Source organism: Nelusetta ayraudi, unplaced genomic scaffold, assembly GCF_046127955.1.
Source record: "Nelusetta ayraudi isolate G7.1 ecotype Tasmania unplaced genomic scaffold, CSIRO-AGI_Nayr_v1 ptg000151l, whole genome shotgun sequence".
NCBI classification, from domain to species: domain Eukaryota; kingdom Metazoa; phylum Chordata; class Actinopteri; order Tetraodontiformes; family Monacanthidae; genus Nelusetta; species Nelusetta ayraudi.
The window spans coordinates 1,566,848-1,590,220 of NW_027466201.1; the positions used below are offsets into that span (position 1 = coordinate 1,566,848).

The 23,373-nt window shown below is 48.1% G+C and overlaps 1 protein-coding gene across 1 annotated transcript in view; it reads left to right on the plus strand.

Annotated features, from left to right (window-relative positions):
• The window catches only part of syne1a (spectrin repeat containing, nuclear envelope 1a), a 140,391-nt gene that overhangs the window by 102,680 nt on the left and 14,338 nt on the right, over positions 1–23,373 (plus strand). The window contains exons 93-130 of the mRNA XM_076013543.1: positions 1,560–1,700; positions 3,015–3,128; positions 3,563–3,724; positions 3,948–4,142; positions 4,523–4,696; positions 6,211–6,402; positions 6,974–7,105; positions 7,252–7,352; positions 7,439–7,589; positions 7,949–8,077; positions 8,167–8,340; positions 8,433–8,648; positions 8,731–8,832; positions 9,397–9,522; positions 9,597–9,797; positions 9,877–10,050; positions 10,132–10,263; positions 10,362–10,558; positions 10,901–11,033; positions 11,110–11,292; positions 11,372–11,521; positions 11,600–11,776; positions 11,855–12,010; positions 12,083–12,238; positions 12,332–12,502; positions 12,589–12,722; positions 13,292–13,496; positions 14,360–14,542; positions 14,640–14,786; positions 15,477–15,631; positions 15,810–15,957; positions 16,089–16,183; positions 16,269–16,503; positions 17,219–17,413; positions 19,264–19,389; positions 20,365–20,520; positions 21,754–21,912; positions 22,459–22,625. Of these exons, the coding sequence (XP_075869658.1) occupies positions 1,560–1,700; positions 3,015–3,128; positions 3,563–3,724; positions 3,948–4,142; positions 4,523–4,696; positions 6,211–6,402; positions 6,974–7,105; positions 7,252–7,352; positions 7,439–7,589; positions 7,949–8,077; positions 8,167–8,340; positions 8,433–8,648; positions 8,731–8,832; positions 9,397–9,522; positions 9,597–9,797; positions 9,877–10,050; positions 10,132–10,263; positions 10,362–10,558; positions 10,901–11,033; positions 11,110–11,292; positions 11,372–11,521; positions 11,600–11,776; positions 11,855–12,010; positions 12,083–12,238; positions 12,332–12,502; positions 12,589–12,722; positions 13,292–13,496; positions 14,360–14,542; positions 14,640–14,786; positions 15,477–15,631; positions 15,810–15,957; positions 16,089–16,183; positions 16,269–16,503; positions 17,219–17,413; positions 19,264–19,389; positions 20,365–20,520; positions 21,754–21,912; positions 22,459–22,625 (6,044 nt within the window). The remainder of the gene's footprint in view (positions 1–1,559; positions 1,701–3,014; positions 3,129–3,562; positions 3,725–3,947; positions 4,143–4,522; positions 4,697–6,210; positions 6,403–6,973; positions 7,106–7,251; positions 7,353–7,438; positions 7,590–7,948; positions 8,078–8,166; positions 8,341–8,432; positions 8,649–8,730; positions 8,833–9,396; positions 9,523–9,596; positions 9,798–9,876; positions 10,051–10,131; positions 10,264–10,361; positions 10,559–10,900; positions 11,034–11,109; positions 11,293–11,371; positions 11,522–11,599; positions 11,777–11,854; positions 12,011–12,082; positions 12,239–12,331; positions 12,503–12,588; positions 12,723–13,291; positions 13,497–14,359; positions 14,543–14,639; positions 14,787–15,476; positions 15,632–15,809; positions 15,958–16,088; positions 16,184–16,268; positions 16,504–17,218; positions 17,414–19,263; positions 19,390–20,364; positions 20,521–21,753; positions 21,913–22,458; positions 22,626–23,373) is intronic.

Below are 23,373 nucleotides of genomic sequence, written 5' to 3' on the forward strand. Positions count from 1 at the left end.
CGGAGACGCGCGAACACACCCTCTTAGGCGCCCGGGAGGGGCCTTCTGGGGTTCTTGAGGGGTTTTCCTTTGCATATAACGCAACCTGAAGCTTTGGCTAATTGAAACTAAGTATCCTGTGTTCAAGGAGGTCTCTGCCAAGCAAAGCATTAAAATATCAATTCGGTGATTAATGTGAAGTCGAATCCTAAAATTGCTCTGCGGGCTTGCATGTGTACTTCACTTCTTCGCACACGAATAGACGACAATTCCAAGGCCTCCAGTCGACTTTCGTTCTCACTCCTGAATTCTTCTCCTCCGCTCCTATTTCTGTCTGTCTATTTATTTTCACATTCGCACACAAATAACTCCCGCTTTGATTCCCTGTTTCCCACCTGGTGTATCCCTGCGTTGTCACCCCACGCCGCCGCCGCTGCCGCTCCACATTGGCCTACATCTGCTACAGTCTTTCATCCCTCCGACTCCATCGCTCAGCTGTGTTTGCACAAACCGGCCTCCTCCTCCTCCTCCTCATCCTCCCCTCCTTCGCGCTCTCGTTTCTGATTCAGATTTTCTTCCCCGCCGCCCTTGTTTGCGATGTTTTGCTCTCTGCACAGCCAGGAAACAGGATATCGCCGAACCAGTGTTTGTGCGTGCGAGTGAGAGAGAGCAGAGCACAATGAGTCGGTTTGTCAAAACCTCTTCCGCACCTTTTTTCTTCTTTCCCATGGTGCTGTGACCTCACTAACTTTTTCTCCTCGCCGGCCGGCGAGCGCTGTTCAACCACCGCATTGCACTGCATTGCGTCAGGAAGCCCGGGAAACGTCCTGTGATTTTTTTTATTTTTTTTTTCAAACAAGTCCTCCAGTCAGCCGGCCAAGTTCTGTGCGGACTGCCCAAGAGCAGGCCAGTGGGGCTTGGCTCGCATTCCAGCTATGCCTCACCGCCGAGGCATTCAGGAGCTCCAGACAATTGTTCCGACTTATTTCACAGCTGCGTCTCTCTCTCTCTCTCTCTCCCTCTCTCTCTCACTGGTGTCCACTTTCTTTCAGACGCCGTAGGACAGTAGGTCAGCGCTAACGCTGCTAGTTCCACGTCGTCAACTTTAGCTGCGAACACAGACGCAACCGTGCAACGCGAAAGTACGAAACAAAACCTCCTCAGCCAAAGGAAACAGTTCTGAAACCGATACCTCTGGGTTTGCGTGACCCGGCGACGGTCTGGTATGCGCTCTGCTAGTTTGTGTGTCATGCGTGTGCGGTTGTCGGCTTCCTGGTTACGGCCGTTCCCTCTCGCTCCCTGACGTGTCCCACGTCGTGGGAAAATAAGCGGCGTCGGGACGCCAGGTGAGGAGGCCGCCGCGTGTCTGCTTCGGCTGCAGGAAGAAAATTGTACTGCGACTGTTTGTTCTGCTGCTAACCTCCCCCACCTCGCCTTCCCTTTTAATTTTAACGCTTTCTCTCTCTTTCTGTCTGTTTTTTGTTTTATATTGTTTCTCCTCGTCCTCCTCCTCCTTCCTCTTTTGGTCTGCCTCCCTCCCTCTTGGCTGCCCCGCTTCTTTTGCCGGCGCGTGTGGTCAGATGACTGCCGGCCGCTGCCACACGCTGCTCTCCCCTGTGACGGAGGAGTCAGGGGAGGAGGGCACCAACAGCGAGGTCTCCTCTCCCCCTGCCTGCCGCTCGCCCTCGCCGGGGCCTAACGCCGATGCACCCGCTAACCAGGTACTTGAAAGCCGTCATCGCCCCGCCTGCATCTCCTCTTCCCGGCGTCCGACTTCTCGAAACGCCGCCGTCCAACTCACACACCGAATCATAAGTAAATATGAGTAAATATTTAACTTCAGCTGCTAAATCCAGAGGCTGGGAATTATTTGGTTGCGGATCATACCGCTGGTTTGCACTGCAGGCGATCGTGTCTTCCAGTTGTTCGTCTTCCCAGCGACACTGACGTTACCGAATAAAGCAGCTTTTGCATTCGAGTGAGAACTTTGTCCTGCAGGATCAAAGATTATGGCAGAAATTGGGATTGGATTCGAGCAGGCATGGGCAAACTACGGCCCGGGGGCCATATGCGGCCCGTTAAGCTTATTAATCCGGCCTGCGGAACTTGAAGAAATTATATTTTTGCATATTCTGCAGTGCTTCAAAGACAGACATTTTGTTATTATTTCTCAATTAACATTAAAGCAACATGTTTTCTACATATCCCATGATATATTTATTTTCTCCTACAAGTTGGGTCACCAAAACACTCCGGCCCTCTCCGTCAAATTTTCGAACCCATCGTGGCTCCCACCAGTCAACAAGTTTGTCGCCCCTGGATTCCAGTTATTCATTGTGCGCATGTAAACATGTGACAAACGACTGGTTAATACGGACGCGCCGACTCTGCAGCACCTCCCGTCCCCTCGTCATCATTGACTTGACTTGGCCAAAGTCGCCACTGATCACTGTTATTATCCCAGTGGAATTTCCAAACAGCTGGAGCGCTGCCGCGCGGCCCCTACTTTACCCAACTTGAGTTGCTTTTTGTTGTGCCTTTCTGCTGAGAAAAGGAGTAAAGGTGCAATTCTCAAAATGCCTTTTTTTAAGAAATGGGAAAAAAGTTCATCCCATTTTATTGATTTAGCCATTACTGTCATGTGCAGGTAAACAAAATCAGCTCTTGAACTTAAAAAAAAAATGAAAAAAAATCAATGAGTTCAAAGGTAAACGGAAAATGATTGAAGCATCGTCGAGTAAAGTTAAAAGCTAAGCTAATGGGGCCGCTCTGCTGTCCTGACCTCAAGCTCCTCAGGGCAAACAAGTTCTAAATTTAGAACCTGACTCACTCCCACGACCGTCCCAACCATGGCAGACTGAGCTCGCCTGCCAAACCCTTCAACTCTTCAGTGTCCAGATGTGGAAAAAAATCCAATTATTTAAAGTACGCGTCATGTTCATGGCCTGATCGGCCCATTGTTCCCCCATAAGTGATCATGTGAAGCAACAAGCGTGTATGGTTTTCGCTGACGTTGTCGGCGTTGCCTCACTCAGGGCCACGGCTTGCTCAGCCGGGCACCGCTCCAGGAGCTGTACGACCCGACGATGGAGAGCAGCGCCGCCAACCTGGACGACCTGCAGAGATCCTGGGAGACGCTCAAGAATGTGGTACGTCACGTTAGCAGTAGACGTCTTGACAGTTGCCGGGCGGATTTCACCTTGAACTGAAGTCAATCCTTTACTTCAGTTTCTTGCTTCAGAATAAAACAGCCCCTTGTGATGTCACCCATTCCCAGATCATGAAAGCACCTTCAGCCAGGTGTTCTTTCCACCTGCTGGGGCTAGCTACTATTCTGTTATTGTCCCATGCTTGGTTTCGTTTCCTCGAAAAGCAAAACCAAGCATTTTTGCAAGGAGGCTGCAAACAGACAGCTAACTAAGCTTTTTGCATCTGGAGATGAATTAATTGTCAAAGACTGGTCCTTTGGAGTCGTGGAGGCAAATTCTAGATAGAAGAATCGGAAGTTTGCCTATCAATGGACCTTTAACCAAAAATGATGGTGCACTCACTCTCTGTTCTCTCCCTCCCTGTCTTAAAACAGATCAGCGAGAAGCAGAAGAGTCTGTACGAAGCTCTGGAGCGACAGCAGCATTACCAGGAGTCCCTCCAGTCCGTCTCCACCAAGATGGAGTCCATCGAGGCAGCGCTCAACGAGGGCCTGGAGCCCAGCAAGACCCCCGAGAGCCAGATGGCTGCACATCAGGTGAGACGAGGAGATCCAGGATGCAGTTGAGCTGATAGCACATGACAGGACGCGTTAGGCTGACGGAGGATGTCCTCGGGGGGAAAAGGGCAGAGATGAGCCTGCACAAGGACAACAAAGAGTGATTGATTATCTGTTGCACTCGCCTGTGCAATAGCTGCAAAGGCTCTTTCATTGTACCAGTTTATCAGACTTACTTCGCTTTTACTTCCTATGCGTCCAGGCCGTGATGGACGAGATCCTGATGCTCCAGGAAGAGATTGGGGAGCTACAGACGTGCTTCTCGGAGGAGCTGGCGGACAGCGACAGTGACAGCGAGCCCGCTGACCAGCTGGCACTGCAGTCCACCCTCACCGTGCTGGGCGAGAGGATGGCCACCATTCGAATGAAGGCGTCTGGCAAACGGCAGCTGCTGGAGGTCAGTGCCCAACAGCAATACTTGCTTTTACTTTATGCTAGGGGTGCGGAAAAAAATGTATTCTTAGCTTCATCGCGATTATGACCTTGCCGAATTAAGAATCGATTCACAAATTTTTAAAAAAGATATATTTTTTTAATGAGGCCGGAACTCAAGTGCGACTGCTCTGCACTGGCTGAAGAATTGTGATAAATTGCGATTCCCGATTAATTGCGATTAATTGCGTTGTGGCCCACTGAATCAGGAGCGAATTGAATCGTCAGCTACCTAGCGATTCCCACCTCTACGTTGCACTCTTTGTTTTTTTGTCACTCCTGCGTCTACGTACAAACTCCTTTGCACCCCTGAGTCTAATCAATCATTCTCCGGTGGCGCCGCAGGAGAAGCTGAGCGAACAGCTGGAGGGACAACGGCAGGAGCAGGCGCTGCAGCGCTACCACAGCGAGGCTGAGGAGCTGGACCACTGGCTGCTCAGCACTCGCGCCACTCTCAGCTCTGCCCTGCAGTCCGTGACCGAAGACCTGGACATGGAGGAGCAGCTCATTGACTGTCAGGTGAGAAACTTTTCAACCCTTTTTTGTTTTTTTGTTTTCTTTTGTGACTTATAATTTCAAGATGTAATGTAGTAAGCAGTAGATAAAACATATCTCGGGTTTTTGCTGTGTGTTCCCGTGTTGTGCACATTGTTGTGTGCGCAGGTACCAGAATGTTTATTTAAAATAATAATTTTTAACATGAGTCAGTTCAGTTCCTCAAGCTAAAATTTCAGCACCTTCATTTCAGGCCTGGGTCATGTTCAGCACCCACAATGACAGTAATAAATGGTGGCACATGTAAACACTGATGGACCATAATTGGCGTCGCTGCAGTATAATGTCGGCCCTGTGACTCTCGCAAACAAAGTCAGTGTTTAAAGTGTGTGTGTGTGTTTGTCCCGGCGGAGGGACAGTAAGCTGATTACAGCTCACATATGGCTCCCGTGGATTTCAGGTCTCAAGGGTCCGGCCAGCGTGGATCACTATCTGCAGGGGGTGAAACCCCAATCAATAGTAGCTCTCCGCTTGCATTATAGATCCGCTAGTTCAGATGAAGTCTTGAGATATGACGTTATTTCAAAAGAGAAAGGCCATTGGTTTCGGCTGCTTCAGCTGCTTTTTGCAGCTCTGTAATATTTGGAGTCTTGTAACTCCACCGAGGGTCTGTGTGGCTCTAACCTTAATCCCTCCTTCCATTTTTCTTTCAACCCCCACCAGTCGAACCACTGTACACAAACAGCCTCTGCCCACAAATAGTTACTCCTTTCTCTGTTGATTCTAGAATGAATTCAAGAGAGTTCAGTAGCTTTGGTGGGCATGGATTTGAAGGAAAACGCAGAAGGAATTGCGTATTAACTGATGAAATAGTAAATGAACAGAAAGAAACATGACTAATGCCAATAAGCTGTTCAGTGGTATTGTTTTATTTACAGTGTTGGCGAGTAATCTATTACGAAGTAATCCACTACTGTATTTAAACTACTTTTTTAAATAATGGCACTGTGGCAAAACTGGTAATCAAATCATCATTACTTTATCAAGTAACGGGTCCATTACTTTTCCGAAATATTCTTTGAGCTAAAAATGTCTTAGTATCCACAAAATGTCTGAAATTAAAAAAAAAAACAGCAACATAGTCGCAGATTATTTTAACAATATGGGCTGTGCAAAAGGCACCAGTGCTGTTTGTTCTGTGAAATGCGCAGTTTGTGTTCAGAGAGCAGACATTCATTCATGTCAAGAGGACAAAGGCAATATTTGCAATTGCAAAATTTTGCACTTTCATAAAGTTCTTTCCAAACCATTGAGCAACTGTTACTTTATCTTTTTTTCACTAAAGTAATTAGTAATAAGTAATTGGTTACTTATGAAGCAAAGTAGTTGAAGAAGTAATTGGATTACTTTTTAATGGAGTAATCAGTAATCAGTAGTTGAATTACTTTTTTGAAGTAATCCCAACAACACTGTTTTATTATATTTTCAATCAGCAATATGTGATATAGATATATTTTTTTGTCCTCTTCCCTCTGCAGAACATGCTGTTTGAGATCGAGCAGAAGGTGGCGTTTCTGTCCGAGCTGTCCGTCCACAGCGAGAGCCTCCTGCTGGAGGGTCGGGCCGAGACCAAGGGAGAGGCGGAGCAGCTCACGCTCAAACTACGCTCCCTCAAAGACAGCCTGATGGAGCTGCAGCAGATGCTCCAGGACAAGCAAGTGGACATCCAGGTGAAGTCAGGGCACCGCGAGCGCCACCGACTCCCGCCAGCGTTTGTCCGTTTCTCAGCCCTCGTCCCGCTTCTCTGTCGTTCCTGCTGCATTATGCAGCCGTTTGTAAAACGTATCAATGGTAGCATTGTGCTAACGGCGAAGGTCATGTCACGCCCCTTTGTCAAGTCGGCCGCATCCCACCATGGAACAACAAGTGCCTGTGAGTCTCACAATGGCCCTCAAAACAACAAACAAAAGGATGCTAGCTCATCACAAGCTAGCACTGAATGTGCTGCTGCAGATGTGAAACGCAACTGTTTTGCTTTTTATGCTTTGTGACAGCAAATATGATTTGAGAGAAAAGGCCCAACAACGGCACTCTCCAGTTTTTTTTTTAAGTAGATAAATCCACAAATTCTCAATGAAGCATAGTGGAAGCAGAATGGATTATTTGTTAATCTTTTCACAAATGCTCGTGGCAAATAATGAACAGGGTAGAAGTATGCTTCATTTTTGCCTTTGGTACTTCCACATTTTTGTATCAGTTTGCTACTTATCTTTTCATTGACTGTCTTTCCTTTTGTCTCAGGGTTCACTGCAGGAGCAGGAGGACAGCGAGCCCGACTCGTCTCTGTCCCAGAGTCCCAATGTTCAAGAATGGCTTTCCCAGGCCAGGTCCACGCGCACGCAGCAGCACCATGACAACCTGATTCGGCAGAGGGTAATAAAAAGAAAAGAAAGAGAAACTGAACTTTTGCACCGCCTTTACTACCGTCGTCTGATTTGGCTGCCTGAATTTATTACCAGCCGGCAGGCAAAGACTTTTTCTTTTTCTGATTTGATCCTTATCGTGTGGCAATCTACCAGGAGCTGCAGGAGCAGGTGGCCAAGCAGAGGAGGCTGCTGCAGTCGGTCGCCAACGTAGGGGAGGAGCTGCTCAGCCAGCAGACCACACCCAACGGCGACAGGTACTCCTCAAACAGGTTCAGCATTTCTTGGATCGGCAGCGTGCACAATAGTCCCTTATGAAAGCGACTCCCTCTCCACCCTGCAGTGAGATATCCATCACAGGGGGGGTGCTGTTGGACAACGAGCCCATGTCTCCTTTGGATCAGCTGAGACAGCGCTGGGAGAACCTCAACAAGGATCAGAACACGAAGCTGAAGCTGTCGCTCAACTCGCTGGAGCATGAACAGCTGAGCCCAGTAAGTGCAGCAATATTTATTATGATCATTTTTTTTTTTCATTAAGTGTCTCGTGTTTGTTTTACTTTGAGTTTTCGGGAATTTTGACCAGTTCATCAAGTCAGTTCACCGTTTCAACAAGAGGGTTTTCATTAAAAAAAATAAACTGCAATTTAAATGAAGACATTTTTCTTGAAACTACTGAATCAGAGTGAATATGTAGGAAGTAAACATACTTAATGTCATTTTTTTATGGTCACATTTGTCCTGAAAATATTGTTGTCCCTCAATGATAAAAGCGAATATTGATCGAAAACTAAAATTGCAACCAATCTGGATCACATTGCTCTTGCTAAAAATATCTAATGTTTTGCATGCAGGTCCTCCTCCGATCCCGCCTGTCCAGTCCCAGCACGGTGTTTCGAGGCGAGCCGGTCGGCCATGACTCTTGTTCTCCCAGAGCTCTGTTTGAGGTCTGCAGCCAAACTCTGGAAAGCATCGCAGAGGAGGTGACGAATTTGAGGACTTTGATCGCGTTTTTCCGAGTCGGGACGAATGCACGCTCACTGATCGCTTCCGATGTTGCTCCATCTCGCAGGTGGGGGGCGCCGAGAGCAAGCTGATGGGCTCCCTGAGGGGAACTGCACTGCAGCAGGACCTGTATTCTGCAGTTTCGGCTGCCTCCTCCTGGTTGGATGCCGCTGAGAATCAGCTCCTCTCTGGTCCAGTGCTGCTGTCTGAAGACACGGAGACCCAACTGGCAAACATAGAGGTAGCGCACTGCTGCCGTGCTGCTATTACTGTTGTATGCTAGATTTACAGGACCATGCTCGCTTTGACGCTGACCTCTTCGCCTCTTTTCAGGTCCTCAATAAACAGCTGAAGGCCATGACCAAAGAAGTGAACCTGTGCAGGGACCTCCTGGGTGGAGGAGCCGGCCGGCTGTGCGGCGGGGAGGAGCAGGCCCTGATGGAGGACACGCTGGAGGGCCTGCACGAGCGGATGGGCCTGCTGGATTCCACGCTGGAGCCGCTCTGTGACAACATGAAGGACAGTCTACAGGAGCACTCGACATTCCAGGTACAAGCACGGTGACCTCCCATTGTGTGAGCTCTGTTCAACTCTTCTGAGTGTTGAAAGGGTCGGCTTGGTCTTTCTGCAGAACGAGCTGAGGATGCTCTCTGCAGCTCTGGGTGAAAGCAAACACCAGCTGCCTCAGAAAATGGCGGGAACGGTGGACAGGCCTGCGTGCAAACAGTTAGAGGTAGGTCAAATGGGGAAAAACTTGGAAAGTTACCAAACAGTAACCAAGATAATGTCGATTGCCATCAAGCAAATGAAGGAGAACTTGCTATGGCGAGTGGAGGCAGGCTGCTAGAACATTTTTGTTCCTTTCATCCAAAAACGTCATCCAGTGAACAGACAATCATGCTGCTAAGGCAGAACAAGTAATCATACTTGAATTTTTTTCAGTTGCTTTCCTCTTTAGTTCAATTCAAAAAGGAAGCTCCTTAAAGATGGGATCCGTGAAATGTTGAAATTGGTTTGAAAATTCTTTTCTCTTGTCGTCGAAATCTTATTGTCCTTCCTCCATGGAGTGATAAAGCGGCTGCTATTTTTAGCGTAATCACCTGACCTATATATCCACCTGACGCACACAACACGCCAAACTTTATTCACTTTGTGAAATACACGCATATTCCCCTGCCACTAAGTGTGCACAGGACCTTTAGAAATCCCTCTGCAGTGCCATGTTGGAAATCCTGACCGTCGCATTTAAATATAGGTTGCTATCAAGAAGATCCCTAAGATGTCCTGTTCTTTGTAGACGCTATCAGAGGTGGAGGACAGTCTGAAGGAATTTGAACAGAGGCTGTCCGAGCTGAAGAGCAGAGCAGAGGGACCCCACACACAGTCGGACAAAATCTCCAACCAGGAGCTTCTCAAGCTGCAGGTAACGTGAATTCCATTCTGTGAAGTAAAAATGTTTCCCTTCCCCGACGCCTGACACGTTGCGCTTGTGTGCAGGACGCGTACGAGGAGCTGGTTCTGATGGTGGGCTCCAGGCGAAGCAGCCTGAACCACGGCTTGTCACTGAAGGCTCAGTACGAGGCTGCGCTTCGCGAACTCTCCGACCTGGTGGACACCGCCCAGGACAAGATGGCGGCCGACCAGAAGATGACGGTGGTGTCGGTCATAGAGGTCAAGATGTTACTGGACAAACACAAAGTAAGGAAGGGCGGTTTGGAAGAGGCTGAATATTGTGAGAGACATTTCTTCTCACTCTGTCTCTGAACTTTTCTTGCAGGAGTTCTTCCAAGGACTGGAGTGCCATATGATCCTGACCCAAACACTCTACAGTAAGGTTTCCGGCCTGGTGGCCCAAAGGGAGAGCCAGGCTCTGGAGGAGACAATGGCCTTAGCCCAGAGCGTGACCAAACTGGCCCATGCGAGAGGAGTGGAGCTGGAGGGCATACTGGAGGTTTGAAAAGCCCAACATAGAAAATTCTGTGAAATTCCTTCCAGAACATCTCAGTCAATATCTTCTACCTTTCTTCTCCAGTCATGGAGCAGGCTTGTGGAGGACTACCAGGCTCTTTGCAGACAGCTGGAGGCCGTGGAGTGCAGCATGCCCGCCGTAGGCCTGGTGGAGGAGACGGAGGAGAGACTGGTGGAAAGAATCGGCCTCTACCAGGCAAGGAACCCCATGCACACATATGGAGACACTCTCATGTAGAATGTCATGGTTTTGAATATCTAATCAAAATATTTCTACCGCTCTCCTCCCTGCAGCGTCTAAAGACCAGCTTGACGGAGCATCAGCCTCAGCTGTACCAGCTCCTGGAGGCGGGCAAGAGGCTTCTCCTGTCGGTCGGCTGTTCGGACCTGAAGAACCAGCTGACCCAGCTGGGGGATCACTGGCTCTCGTCCACCACCAAGGTCAACAAGGAGCTGCATCGCCTCGACTCCACCCTGAAACACTGGAGCAGGTCAGGGCCGCAAAAACCTGGATTAAAATCCAGCCAGCCTCCAATTCAGAGGGCTACAATGCAATTAATCGCGATATATCACGGTTCTTGATTAATCGCAATTTCTCACGACTCATAAATCATGATATATATATGTATATGTATATGTATATGAATCATGATACATTGCGATTAATCGAGAACCGTGATAAATTGCGATTCTCGATTAATCACGATTAATTGCACCGTAGCCCTCTGAATCGGAATCGGAATTGAATCGTCAGGTTACCAAGCGATTCCCACCCCGACCTGCCGCCTGACTGCAGTGACTTTTGTCCTGCATCTGTTTTCATTTCATCCCAGGTACCAGAACGAGTCAGCGCAACTGAGTCACTGGTTGCAGTCCGCCGTGGACCGCCTGGAATTCTGGACCACCCAGTCGGTGACGGTGCCTCAGGAGCTGGAAACAGTCCGAGACCACCTCTATGCCTTTCTGGTGCGTCCACTCGTCCGTGAGCGACGGCGGTCAAAAGTCACCACAGTCCCAGTTTATTGACTTTGTTGGTTTGCAGGAGTTTTCCAAGGAGGTGGACGCAAAGTCATCGCTGCGCTCGTCGGTGCTCAGCACGGGCAACCAGCTGCTGCGGCTGAAGAGGGTGGAGACGGCCGGTCTGAGGACGGCGATGGGCCACATCGACACTCAGTGGGCCGAGCTGCTGACTCGGATTCCCGTCGTCCAAGAGAAGCTGCACCAGGTCTGGGAATAACCATCAAGAACATGCAGCTCTTTATACTGTGTGTCGCGCTCATGTGTGTAATGTTTTTTTTTTTCAGTTGCAAATGGAGAAACTGGCATCGCGGCACGCCATCACGGAGCTGATGAGCTGGATGTCTCTCATGGAGAACATCATGGAGGAGGACCAGGATAAAATCGTGGGGGCCGTCGGGTCAGAGGTCGTCCAGAACTTCTTGCAGAAATACAAGGTAGAAGAACTTCATCTTCTCTCTTCCTCTTTTGTCTTCCTGCATCAGCCCAATCACGTCTCGTCCGCCTCCCTACAGGGTTTCCGCATCGACCTGACCTGCAAGCAGCTGACGGTAGACTTTGTCAACCAGTCCGTGCTGCAGATGAGCAGTCACGACGTGGAGGGAAAGCGCAGCGACAAGACGGACTTCGCCGAGAAGCTGGGAGCGATGAACCGACGCTGGCAGATCCTCCAGGGCCTCATCGGCGAGAAGGTGGGAATCAGACCGCTGACGTCGCGCCTCCTCGTCGTAGTTTTCCTCCTGCTGAATCCCTGCACTGTTTTGCTCTAGATTCAGCACTTAGAGGGACTCTTGGAAGGTTGGTCGGAGCATGAAAACGGAGTCCAGGCCTTGAAGACCTGGCTCACGCTGCAGGAGGAGAAGCTGAAGAAGAGACACAGGATAGAGGATGTGGCGTCGGTGCAGACAGCGCTGAAAGACTGTCAGGTACTCTTGCAAAACTCTTTTCGCTTGTTTTCCGCATTGCGTCTGTGTCTGAAAACGATTTCGTCGCTGCAGGAGTTGGAGGAATTGGTGAAGGAAAAAGAGAAGGATCTAGAGAAGGCAGAGGAACGAGGGAACGCTCTCATCCGGAACGAGAAGGCGGCCGCCTTCCCCGTCGTCAAGGAGACTCTGAAAGGACTGAACCAGTCCTGGGCTCATTTGGACCACATGGTTCGCTTCCCGAATCCTTTTTTTTCTTTTTGATGCATACGCCGCCCTTGCGCTCTTAACATCCGCTCGTCTCGGCCACTCTTCCTGGAGCAGATCAGCCAGATGAAGGGGAGCCTGCGGTCGGTCCTGGAGCAGTGGACGCTGTACCGGCGAGCCTCGGACGAGATCAATGGCTACCTGATGGAGGGAAGGTACTCGGTCTGCAGGCTGCGCGTCCTCAACGGCTCCCTCGAGGCGGTACAGCAGCAGGTGGAGAGTCTGGAGGTGAGCAGGTCGCAGCGGCTAGACCCCCAGTCGCTGACGACGCAACAGTGAGAAACCAATGTATGTGTCTGTGTTTTTCTTTTAAGAACCTGCAGGAGGAAATGGACAAGCAGGAGAGCAGCCTGAGGAAGTTTGGCTCTGTGACGCACCAGCTGCTCACCGAGTGCCACCCGTCCATCACAGAGAGCCTCAACAGGGCACTGCGGGACGTCAACATCAGGTACAACGGATGAAAAGAACATTTGTAATGCACCGATGCGTGAAAACCTCATCATAAAATTAGCTTCGTTTGGACACACCCAACAAATTTAATGTCTTTTCTTTAATTATCATCACTATTGACATTGCAGTTTTTCACTGAAGGCATCAAAACTACGTACGAACACACTTGGAATTATGTACAAATCAATAAAAGTGTGAAATAACTCAAACACATTTTATATTTAAATTATTCAAATTAGCCACCTTTCATAAAAAGCATATTTGGAGTTATTAAATGTGTTTTTCTTTGCTGCATAATTATATATATCTTGCTCATGTATTTGATGTCTTCACTATGTACCTACTATGTGGAAAGTACTAAAGATAAAGAAAAAAACATTGCATTAGATTATATTTATTATATTTAACTTGCCATCTGTCACTTTTTAAATTATTTTTTACACTTTGTTATTCCTTGTTGCACAATCACGTCGGGTTCTCTCACTGCAACATGTCACTGCCATGCAACGTGACAGTGACGTATAAAAATCTTTGAATCTTTGAATCTTCCCTTTCTTCCATCTAAAGGTGGAACCAGCTTCTGGAGAAGATCTCAGAGCAGCTGAGGAGCAGCAAAGCCCTGCTGGGCCTGTGGCAGCGCTACAAGTCGCTGTACAGCCAGTGCGCCGCGGCGGTCCACAAGCAGGAGGAGCGCGCCGACCGCCTGCTGAAAAGCGCCACCGACGGGGACATCACAGCAGAGGAGAGCAGCTCCTGGATGAAGGACTGCAGCGTGAGTGGAGATGTGACGCCATCCTCCTTTGCAGCCGTTTTCCGTTGGCTGGTCTTCCGGTTCCTGCTTGACCTCGGCTCCATCCGGCAAAGTGCTTCCGAATCCGCTCACTAAGCGAATTCACAGAGTCTCCATCCCGCTCTGCAGAATCCCAGCGTGCATCCTTCCCCCCTCTTTTGTCCTTCTTGAAAGCAGATTCACAGCACAACCTCACAAAAGCCTTTTGAATGAGGAGGCCGTGGAGGCAGACCCTGATTTACACTGCAGGAGGTCCTCCGGATGTCACGCTGGGCTTGAAGAGCCCTGCTGGGAGATGTCGAGAGATTCACTTCATACTGAAGTCCTTAGACCTTAAGCGGACTGGCAGTTCTTGACTGTTAGTTGGAGACACTGCGTAAAATATCTTGTCTCTTGACCGCTGAAAGGCTTCAGTAAAAGGCCTTTTTCATCATTCTGAATTTTGGCATGGCTGCATTTGTGTCTCTCTTTGGTTTTAACCATTTTCATCCTTGCAGAAAAGCTTTACATAGTGTTGGTTATTGTTGAAAGATATTCCGTTTTGTGACATTTGGAAATTCCAATCCAATCCAATCCACTTTATTTATCAAGCACAATTTAAAGAAACACAAAGGTTACCAAAGTGCTGTACATTAAAATAGACATAATAAAAGACAGGATGCTAAACGTAGTATATCATAGATAAAAAAAATTCTGTGCACACCAAATCAGTGGCTGCACAAGTGCATGTTTAAAACTAATAGGAACCACTCCTGATATATCATACATAATGTAACATGCAATCACTTCATCAATTCATTTAAACAATCTTTATCCCTGCCCCTCCCCCGACTTCATTGTTGCAGGCGTGCCTCGGCGACCAGGCCTCCGTGCAGCAGTCCCTCCAGCAGCTGCAGGCTTTCGGCGAGCAGCTGAAGGGCCAAGTGGACTCCACCTCCTCCGCCACCGTCCGCTCTGACCTCCTGGCGCTCGCAGGTCACCTCACCACGCTGGAGCATGGCCTTCTCAGGCAGCAGGAGCTGCTGCAGGTGATTGTGGGGAGAGCAAGCTTATGAGAAGGGGTTCGGGGGGGGCCAGAATCCTACAAGCTGTCGTCACTCACTGTGTGTCTTTGTCTGCCTTCAGTCCGAGTTTCTGGCCTGTGAGGCTTTCCGAGAGCAATTAAACGCTCTGGTTAGCAGGGCCGAGGAGGCTGAGCAGGTGCTGAAGGAGTCGGACCCAGTCAGCTCAGCGGAGCTCTCCCTCGTCCAGACTCGTATGGATAAACTCAAGGTAATGAATATAAGTAAAATATGCCACTATTTGCTCATACAAAATAAAGAAACAACCAGTGTTGGCGAGTAATCTATTACAAAGTAATCCACTACTGTAATCAAACAACATTTGGAAAAACTGGTGATTATATCATAATTACTTTATCAAGTAACGATTCCGTTACTTTTCTGAAATCTTTTACAAGCTAGAAAATGCCACAGACTTCCCACAAAATGTCGGAAATTTAGAAAAACAATCAAAAACGACGATGTCGCAGATTGACGATGCAGCCGTGCGTGCAACGTCATTTGATATGCGACAACACAAAAACAAGCACAGGAAAAAACAGCGCTGAGCAACTATTACTCAAGTAATCAGTAGTAAGTAATTGATTACTTATGAGACAACGTAGTTTAAAAAAAAGTTATTAGATTACTTTTAAAAGGAGTAATCAATTACTTTACTTTAATGGAGTAATCCCAACAACACTGGAAACCACAAATAATAATGCAAATAACAAAAATAAAGAAAAAACAAAAACGGAAGCATGGCACATCGTTCGAAAAAGGAGTTGGAAGAAGTAGAAAACTATCCCTGTAAATATATCCCCTTCCTCTTCCATATATTTGTGTATTAGGTACACAGAAAAGAGAAACGCCATGTCCACATATTACCTCTCGCTGATCACGCGTCCTGTTGTTCGACCAGGTGCACCTGCTGAAGCTGAGCAGTCTGTCTCCAGAGCTGGAACGTATCAACGAGTCGGTCTACAGACTACCGGTCAGCGATGGGGACATCAAACGTCTGCAGAGTCTCAACCGGTCCTGGGCCGCTCACATCGCTCACCTCACTGAGAGGTTCAGGTACCAGGACACTTTCGACATCACTCTGCCGCAGTAGCTGTGAGAACAGAGCACTCACTGACTGTCATTGGAGCTTATGAACCTCTAAGTGCAGATAAATATAGCAATGACTATTCCATATTAGTTAATTTGGTTATTGGGCATCATGAATGCTCCTAAATCCTTCCTTTCTCACCAGTAAACTGCAAGCCATGACGCTCCAGCAGCAGAGTTTCCTCCAGAAATGTGAGGCTTGGATGGACTTCCTGTCTCGGACTGAACAGAAACTCGCCGCTGAGATTTCGGGCAACTACCAGAGCCTGCTGGAGCAACAGCAGGACCACGAGGTAATTTTTTGCAGCACTGGTCTGTATTCGAAATAAATCCAGTTGCTCCTGGTGATGTTTTGGCCACTTCTCAACCAGGTGAATGTGTGTTTTTCTTATTTTTTAACAAACAGTAATATTTGTATTTGCAGTTGTTCCAGGCTGAGATGTTCAGCAGGCAACAGATTCTGTACTCCATCATCAGTGACGGCCATCACATGTTAGACCAAGGTCCAATGGACGACAGGTAACAACCCTTTCAATCCGGGCGTAGGGTTTCATCTTTGATGTGGTAACCAAGAGATGTGCTTTCATCCTCGCCCCGATGACAGTGATGACTTCAGCGAGAAACTGGCCCTGCTGAGCAATCAGTGGCAGGGCGTCGTGAGACGGGCTCAGCAACGGAGGGGAATCATCGACAGCCTGGTCCGCCAGTGGCAGAATTACCGGGAGATGACGGAAAAGCTGCTGCAGTGGCTTCAGGAAGTGGCCCATGACTCAGACGTGCACCAGCCAGGAGAACCAGTTGCCCTGCAACAGGCCAGAAACCTGCTCGGCCAAACACAGGTAGGAAGTTAGTTTGGAATTTTTTCCATACATCGTTCACTTCGTCCTGTATAAAACTAAGCTTTTGCCTCCTTGCCAAGGAAATTATTTACAACTTATCCTCCCACTGTATGTTTAATTTAGGGCTGTCAAAGTTAACGCGTGAACAATATGTTAACTCAAACTCCTGTTAACAGCACTCATTTTTTAACACGCGGTTCACACCTGGTTCAAGCTGGAGGCGGAAGCAGTCTAATTTGTGCGTGATCCGTGTCAGTCTGTAGAGGAAGTCGCTCAAAGTAATACGAAAGAAGCCAGTTAGTTTTCAAATTAAAACAATTTTCAAAATAAAATACTGCGATTGTCAAATGCGATCATATTTGTGTACATTATATTTGTCAGTATCTGGAATCAGAGTGCGAGAGAAATGAAACAAACAAACACACACACAATACACACAATAAATGTCTTAAATTAAGTTACATACAGAGCAGGGTAAAAAAATTGCACTTAATTTGCGATTAATCGTGAGTTAACTCAGGACACTCATGCGATTAATCTCGATTAAAAATTTTAACCGATTGACAGTCCTGGTTTAACTGTTAAATGAAACACAAAACCTCAGCCAATCTAAGCCGTTCACTCGTCAACCCCTCGCCTCTCCACCGAACCTTAGCCTCCTCCCTTAGTTAACCTCTTCCCGCTCTGCCCGCTCTCCCTGTCCCTGCACGTCCAGCTCAGAGAGCAAGGCCTCCACAGGCAGCAGGGCAGTTACATCTTGACGGTGGAGGCCGGCCGCAGCCTGCTGCTGTCGGCCGACGCCCAGGCCGAGTCCACCCTGCAGACGGAGCTGATGGAGATCCAGGACAGGTGGAGGCACGCCCGCCAGCACCTGGACCAGCAGAGGAGGCAACTGCACAGCGTTCTCAAGGTTGGGAACGAATCAATTCCATTTCATTGACTTCCTATTTTTTCTTATGCACTCTCTTGCTATTACAGATTTAAACATTGCGATGTTAAAAGCCCTGCACTGTTATTTTACATCCCAGTCTTCAGTGGAGCAGCGCCACCTTGTTTGGTATCTAAAAAAAAAGCACCATATTTAGCCCTCTGTTTGCGACCTCTTGCAATAAATGCACAGTTAAAATTTCCATACTACAACTAGTAAAGGATTTTGTCATTTGTGGTGTTCTTTGACATAATTGATGGATAAATAGGTGAATTTTGCCTAACAAAGGACCTGTAAAGACTAAACTAATTAGCATGACATTACATTTAATCCCTCAGCATGGAGGTATTGTAATGGCAGACTTTTGCATTAGCCTGCCTTGAAGCCTTAAACCAGCAGTCCCCTTTTTTGCACCACGGCCCAGTTTAATGTGAGACAATATTTTCACGGACCTGCACGAAAACTGTGGTATTTTCTAAATATAATAATGTGAATCCACTGTGTACACATTTGGAACTTTATTAGCAAGCGTCTTCTTGACATGGCAACAGCATAACATGAGTGAAATACGTTTTTATTTTTTTCTCAATACTCCAAAGGCTGCTGCGGAGCAGTTTTGAAGGCTTCATTGCCTCATTAGAGAGCCGCTAGCCGCATGTTAAGCAGAGCTAGCTCGTAGCGTAGAAATCTTGTGTCGTTGCTTTCTTTTTCTTGCAAGTTGTGGGCTCTTCTGTCTCCTCACTGGGCCTTTTCCTCTTTCCAAAGACGTTTGTTTTCACTCATGTTGGTAGCTAGTGGGTTCAGTCTCGTGGTAACGTATCATGTGACCAAGACATGTGTCAATAGTTAAGCCATTGATGGATGTAACGGAGAGAATCCGTTAATTTTTCAAAATAAAATTGTTCAGACTCAGATGATAAATAAAACTGAATTAATTCAATGGAAGTTAGTTATTTTGTCTGTGTGGCCTGCGGCCGGTCCACGGCCCACGGGTTGGGGACTGCTGCTTTGAAGGACGCCGAAGGACGGCAGAGTGGTTTTTTTTTTTTTGCATCAGCGCATGCAGGACGGCACAACAAGGTCACGGCATGAATTATGTAACCGCTGCACCTGAAGTCCTGAAAGGAAGCAGAGGACAGTGATGGAGCGCCTGCTTTTTGCTCAGTCCTCAGACAACTTGCATCATTATCCTGACATGTCACCCAAAGGCAAAACATGCACAAAGGGTAAATCTCTCTAAAGGCCCGTGCTCACATGAATACAAGCGTGCAGAGTGGACAGGCTGCAGCCCTCTGCCTGCTAGCTTGCTAGCTTGCTAGCTAGCAGGGGTAATGCCCCATTTTGGATGAGGCTGTCTGACGCAGTTTGAATAATGTATGTGGGACTTTGGATTTTTTTGGGATGCGTCTTCGCTCTCAGATTCTCTGACAATCTTTCCTCTGGCGACCTTGTCCGTTGTGCTGCCGTGTCTCTTGCTTCAGGCCACTCTTTTGGTGCAGCATTCCTTACCAAATATAACCCTGTTTTATCCCCCCGGCTGGTCTGCGATTCCGGACTCTAAAAATACCTGTAATCGCGCCATTTGGGGCAGAACCTCATTGTTTTGTAACCACGTTAATTCTCTCCTTAACTGGCCAGATATTTTTTGGGGTTTGTTTTTATCACTCATTCTTGTAGCCGTTGCTCAGTGAAGCTCACAGCTACGGACTTCCAATCAGCCTTTTGCTCCTGTGTATGTCTGATTGTTCTGCAACTTCCTCCTGCAGCAGCTGCTGATGCTGAAAGAATTTCTTACCGTGTGTGTGTGTGCGTGCGTGTGTGTGTGTTTGCAGAACTGGGAGCGATGCGAGAAGGGCATGAACGCGTCCTTGGAGAAGCTGAGGGCGTTCAAGAAGAAGCTGGCGCCGGCCCTGCCGGACCACCATGAGGAGTTGCACTCGGAGCAGATGCGCTGCAAGGTGAGGAGAGGCCGACTTGTGCTGCTTTTAATGCAACGTGCCGCCAGGTTTTTGTCTTAGCTTTTTTTTCTTTTCTTTTTTTATGTCTGCTGCTTCACAAACAGGATCCCCCGCTGTCCCTCACATGCGCACACACACACACACACGCGCTTGCCCTTCCTGTATTCCCTTTAATCTGTCTGCGAGGATAAACAGACAGACTGGCGGCTTTTAACTATCAGCTGACGTCTCGCTCGCTGAACTTGTTTGTTCACTGGCCGCTGATGACTTGCGACCCCTCTCGGGCTTTGTGTCTTAATAAGTCCGCCAGAGTGCAATAATGCGATATTGCTTCATTGGGAACCAGCGCCGGGAGGTTGGAGGCCGGAATTGTCATGCAAGCGTTGCTGCTGCGGGGAAAAAAACACAACTAATAAATCACCGCAATCGCTGGCGGACCGTGATGTTTCATGCATGACACCTCCTCCTCGGGGGAGGGGAGTAAGAAGAGGGGGAGGTGAGATAGGCATCAGCTGAGAGGGAGAGAGAGAGAGAAGGGGGTGGGGAGAGAACGGCAGAGAAAAGGAGGCTGCGTGCGCATGACAGAGCGAGAGAGCGAGAGAGAGCTGCCGGTTCGGCAGTGGGGGTGTGAGTACGCACGTGCCTAGTGTGTGTGTGTGTGTGTGTGTGTGTGTGTGTGTGTGTGTGCGTGCGCGATTGTGCCTCCTTTTGAATGCGTGTTGCGTAACGTAGCCGCTCTCTGGCTCCGCCGGTGATGAGCGGGTAGCCGAGCAACCGCCACAGCGATGGAAGGACGGGAGACGCAAGGTTGGTCGCTTCTGCTGCTGCTGCCGCATCTCGCCGATGGGGTTTTATGCTTTCCGCCTCACCTCAAGGGCACATTTGGTCCGTCCGCGGCGGCCGAGCCTCGGCGCCGCACACGGCCGTGCATTGGCGGACGATGATGGATTGTGACGTCTTTGCCTCTTGATGCAGGAGCTTGCGGCCACCGTGGAGGGTTGGACTGATGACCGGGCGTCCCTCTTCCTGCTGAGGGATTCCTTGGAGGGCGTGGTCAGCACCGATGACATCACCATTCTGGAGGAACGCCTCCGCTTACTACAGCGCCAGTGGGAGGAGGTCTGCCACCAGGTATCATCCCCCCGGCCCCCTGTTCTTGTTACTGTGTGGTTTTATTGAGATGACTCACTCGCTGTGTTGTTCATTGTGCAATGGAATTTTTGCAAGTAAAGCTGCTAAGAAGCGAGAAGCCTCACGTTGAGCAACGCAAGGCTGCCGGGTCTCCCTGCTGAGTCAGGGTTTGAACAGCTGCGGGTGATGTGACTTGGCTTTCTGGAGCACTCATCCCAACAGCGTGACCGAGTGAGAGCAGTTTGTCGGGATGGTGTGTGAAAATCGAGCAATTGCGACGGTGCAGCCGATGGAAATCGTTCGCAGTCACATCCGGAAGTAAAGCAAAGAAAAAGACGGATTCCTCGTAAACCTGTCAAGATGATAAAATGTGTAAAATAAAGCTTATCATAAAAAAAGGCAGAATCTTGTGTTTTCGGTCACAGAAAACAGACGCTAATATCTAATGTGACAAGTGTAAAAAAAAAAAAAAAATCTTTTCACACTGATTTTACTTTGGAAACATATCATTTATCGTCTGATTATTTCTTCTTTGCCATTAGTCCTCCACTTCTTTATTTTCCGCTCTCACTTCCATGTTAACTTCTCCTCTTTCCTATATCTTCCTTTCTCTGTCACTCTCTGTGTATTTTTTTCTTCACTCATATCTTCTACCCGGGTGTTCTGGCTTCCTCCCTCAGTCCAAAAGAATGATAAAAATTGTCTTCAGGTGTGAAACTCCAACGTCCTCCTTATTATCAGGTTTATTGACGAAAAAAACATGAATGGAATGCTGGATGATCGCCTCTGTTCTGTTCTAGAATTCCCTTCCTTGCCTTTGTTCTTTTTCTTCTCCTCCTAATGAGGTCCAATTGTTGCGTGACTGCCCCCTTCTGTCCTGTCAAATTTTTTTTTTCTTTTTCTTTTTGACAGGGGTTTCATATTTTTATTTATTTATTTTTGCGGCGCTACGTCTAGCAGAGCCGTCAAATAGCAGTTGCGTGATGCAACCTCTGATCGCGAGAAAGATGAAAGCGACTGAAATTCTTAAAGGGGCTTTGATGAAGCGCAGGGCCGCCGCTGTTGCCGCGACTGCTTTGCAGCAACCGCGAGAGCGCAAAAATGGTACTCCGACGTCTCGATAGTGGACCATGGAATGTTATCACTGTTCTGTTTCTCTCTTCCCAAACTCCCGTCTGCTTGCCCCCGACGCCACTGACCTCTGCCCCCCCGGTTTCTCTCCCTGTCCTCCAGCTCTCCGTGCGCAGGCAGCAGGTGAGCGAGAAGCTCAACGAGTGGGCCGTGTTCAATGAGAAGAACAAGGAGCTGTGCGAGTGGCTCACGCAGATGGAGAGCAAGGTGTCGCAGAATGGAGACGTCAGCATCGGCGAGATGATCGAGAAGCTGCGCAAGGTGACCCAAGGGCACAGCGACTTTAATTCAACAACAATTACTTTAACTATTTTGTTTCATTTTTTTTAAATAGTTAAAAAAGATGAAGCAGCAGTTGAGAACGTCACATAACCTACAAGGAACCACCATATTCTTTGATTTAGACGAGATGAACTCAAAATAGTGTCGTTGCATACACAGCTGCATCGTCAATCTGCGACAAATTTGTTTTTTAATCTAAATTTCAGGCGTTTTGTGGATAGTATGACATTTTTAGCTTGCAAAATATTTTGGAAAAGTAATGGAATTGTTACTTGATCAAATAATTATGATACGATTACCACATTTGCCACAGTAATCCCATTACATGACTCCTTACCTAAAAAGTTACTTAAAAAGTAGTTTAATTACAGTAGTGGATTACTTAGTAATAGATTACTCGCCAACGCTCCTTGTCTGAAGCTTCATTGAATTACATCTCACTGCATGTGATCTCCTGCTCCGTGCACCGCACCGCTCTGCCTGGCCTTGCGCTGAGCCGCTCTCTATCGTCTCCGTCCGTCCCAGGACTACCAGGAGGAGATCAGCGTGGCTCAGGAGAACAAGCAGCAGCTGCAAGCGATGGGCGAGCGCCTGGCCAAGGCCAGCCAGGACAACAAAGCCGCCGAGATCCAGCACAAGCTCAACAAAGTCAGCGAGCGCTGGCAGCATCTGCTGGACCTCATCGCCGCCAGGTGGGGGCGCGACACACTCACACAGACGGCATTTTCTGCTTTTTTTTTTACAGATAGGCAGTGAAAACAGTAAGAGGAATCTTTTAAAGAAAAAGAAAACATTTTTTAGGTATAGATTCCAACCATGATTCCAAGTGTTAAAGACCGTCATCAAGTCTCCTCCTGTATTTGTGCATTAGGGTTATTCAGTCAGTCATGTCATTCCTGATATTGTGGCATTACAAAATGTTCATTTCCCAGCATCCTTTACACCAATGAGACTCCTTGCCAGGGCCTCCGCTTAGCGACGGTGCACAGAGGTCACAGTTCTTATTCCTCCCTCTGTGTTTTCTCTGTCGAAGCAAATAAATATCAGATAGAGATCCTATTTCTGTGGGGACCAAGTAGGACCTGTCGGGGAAATAGAGGCCAGTGTTGTGCGCTGCTGCTAACGACAGCTGCGCTCCGTGTGTCTCCTAAATCCCTCTTTTCTTGGAAATGCATCAGGAGGCGCTGTTTTAACAGTGAACTACCAGGCCATGGTGGGGTTTTGCTTTGAAGAAGAAACCATTCAGCACTTTATGAGGACTGTTTCTCCAAATAGTAAAAACAAATTTTTCCACCTGTTTTCTTTTTTTTTTGAACTGGAAAGTTCACTGTCGCCCTGAGCCTCCAGTTGTTCCTCTGTGTGCATTGTGTACTATGGCCAAGCAGAAGTGTGCCAGTGGCGCTGCTCCACGGCACATGCCTCTGACTGTCAGTCTGTTTT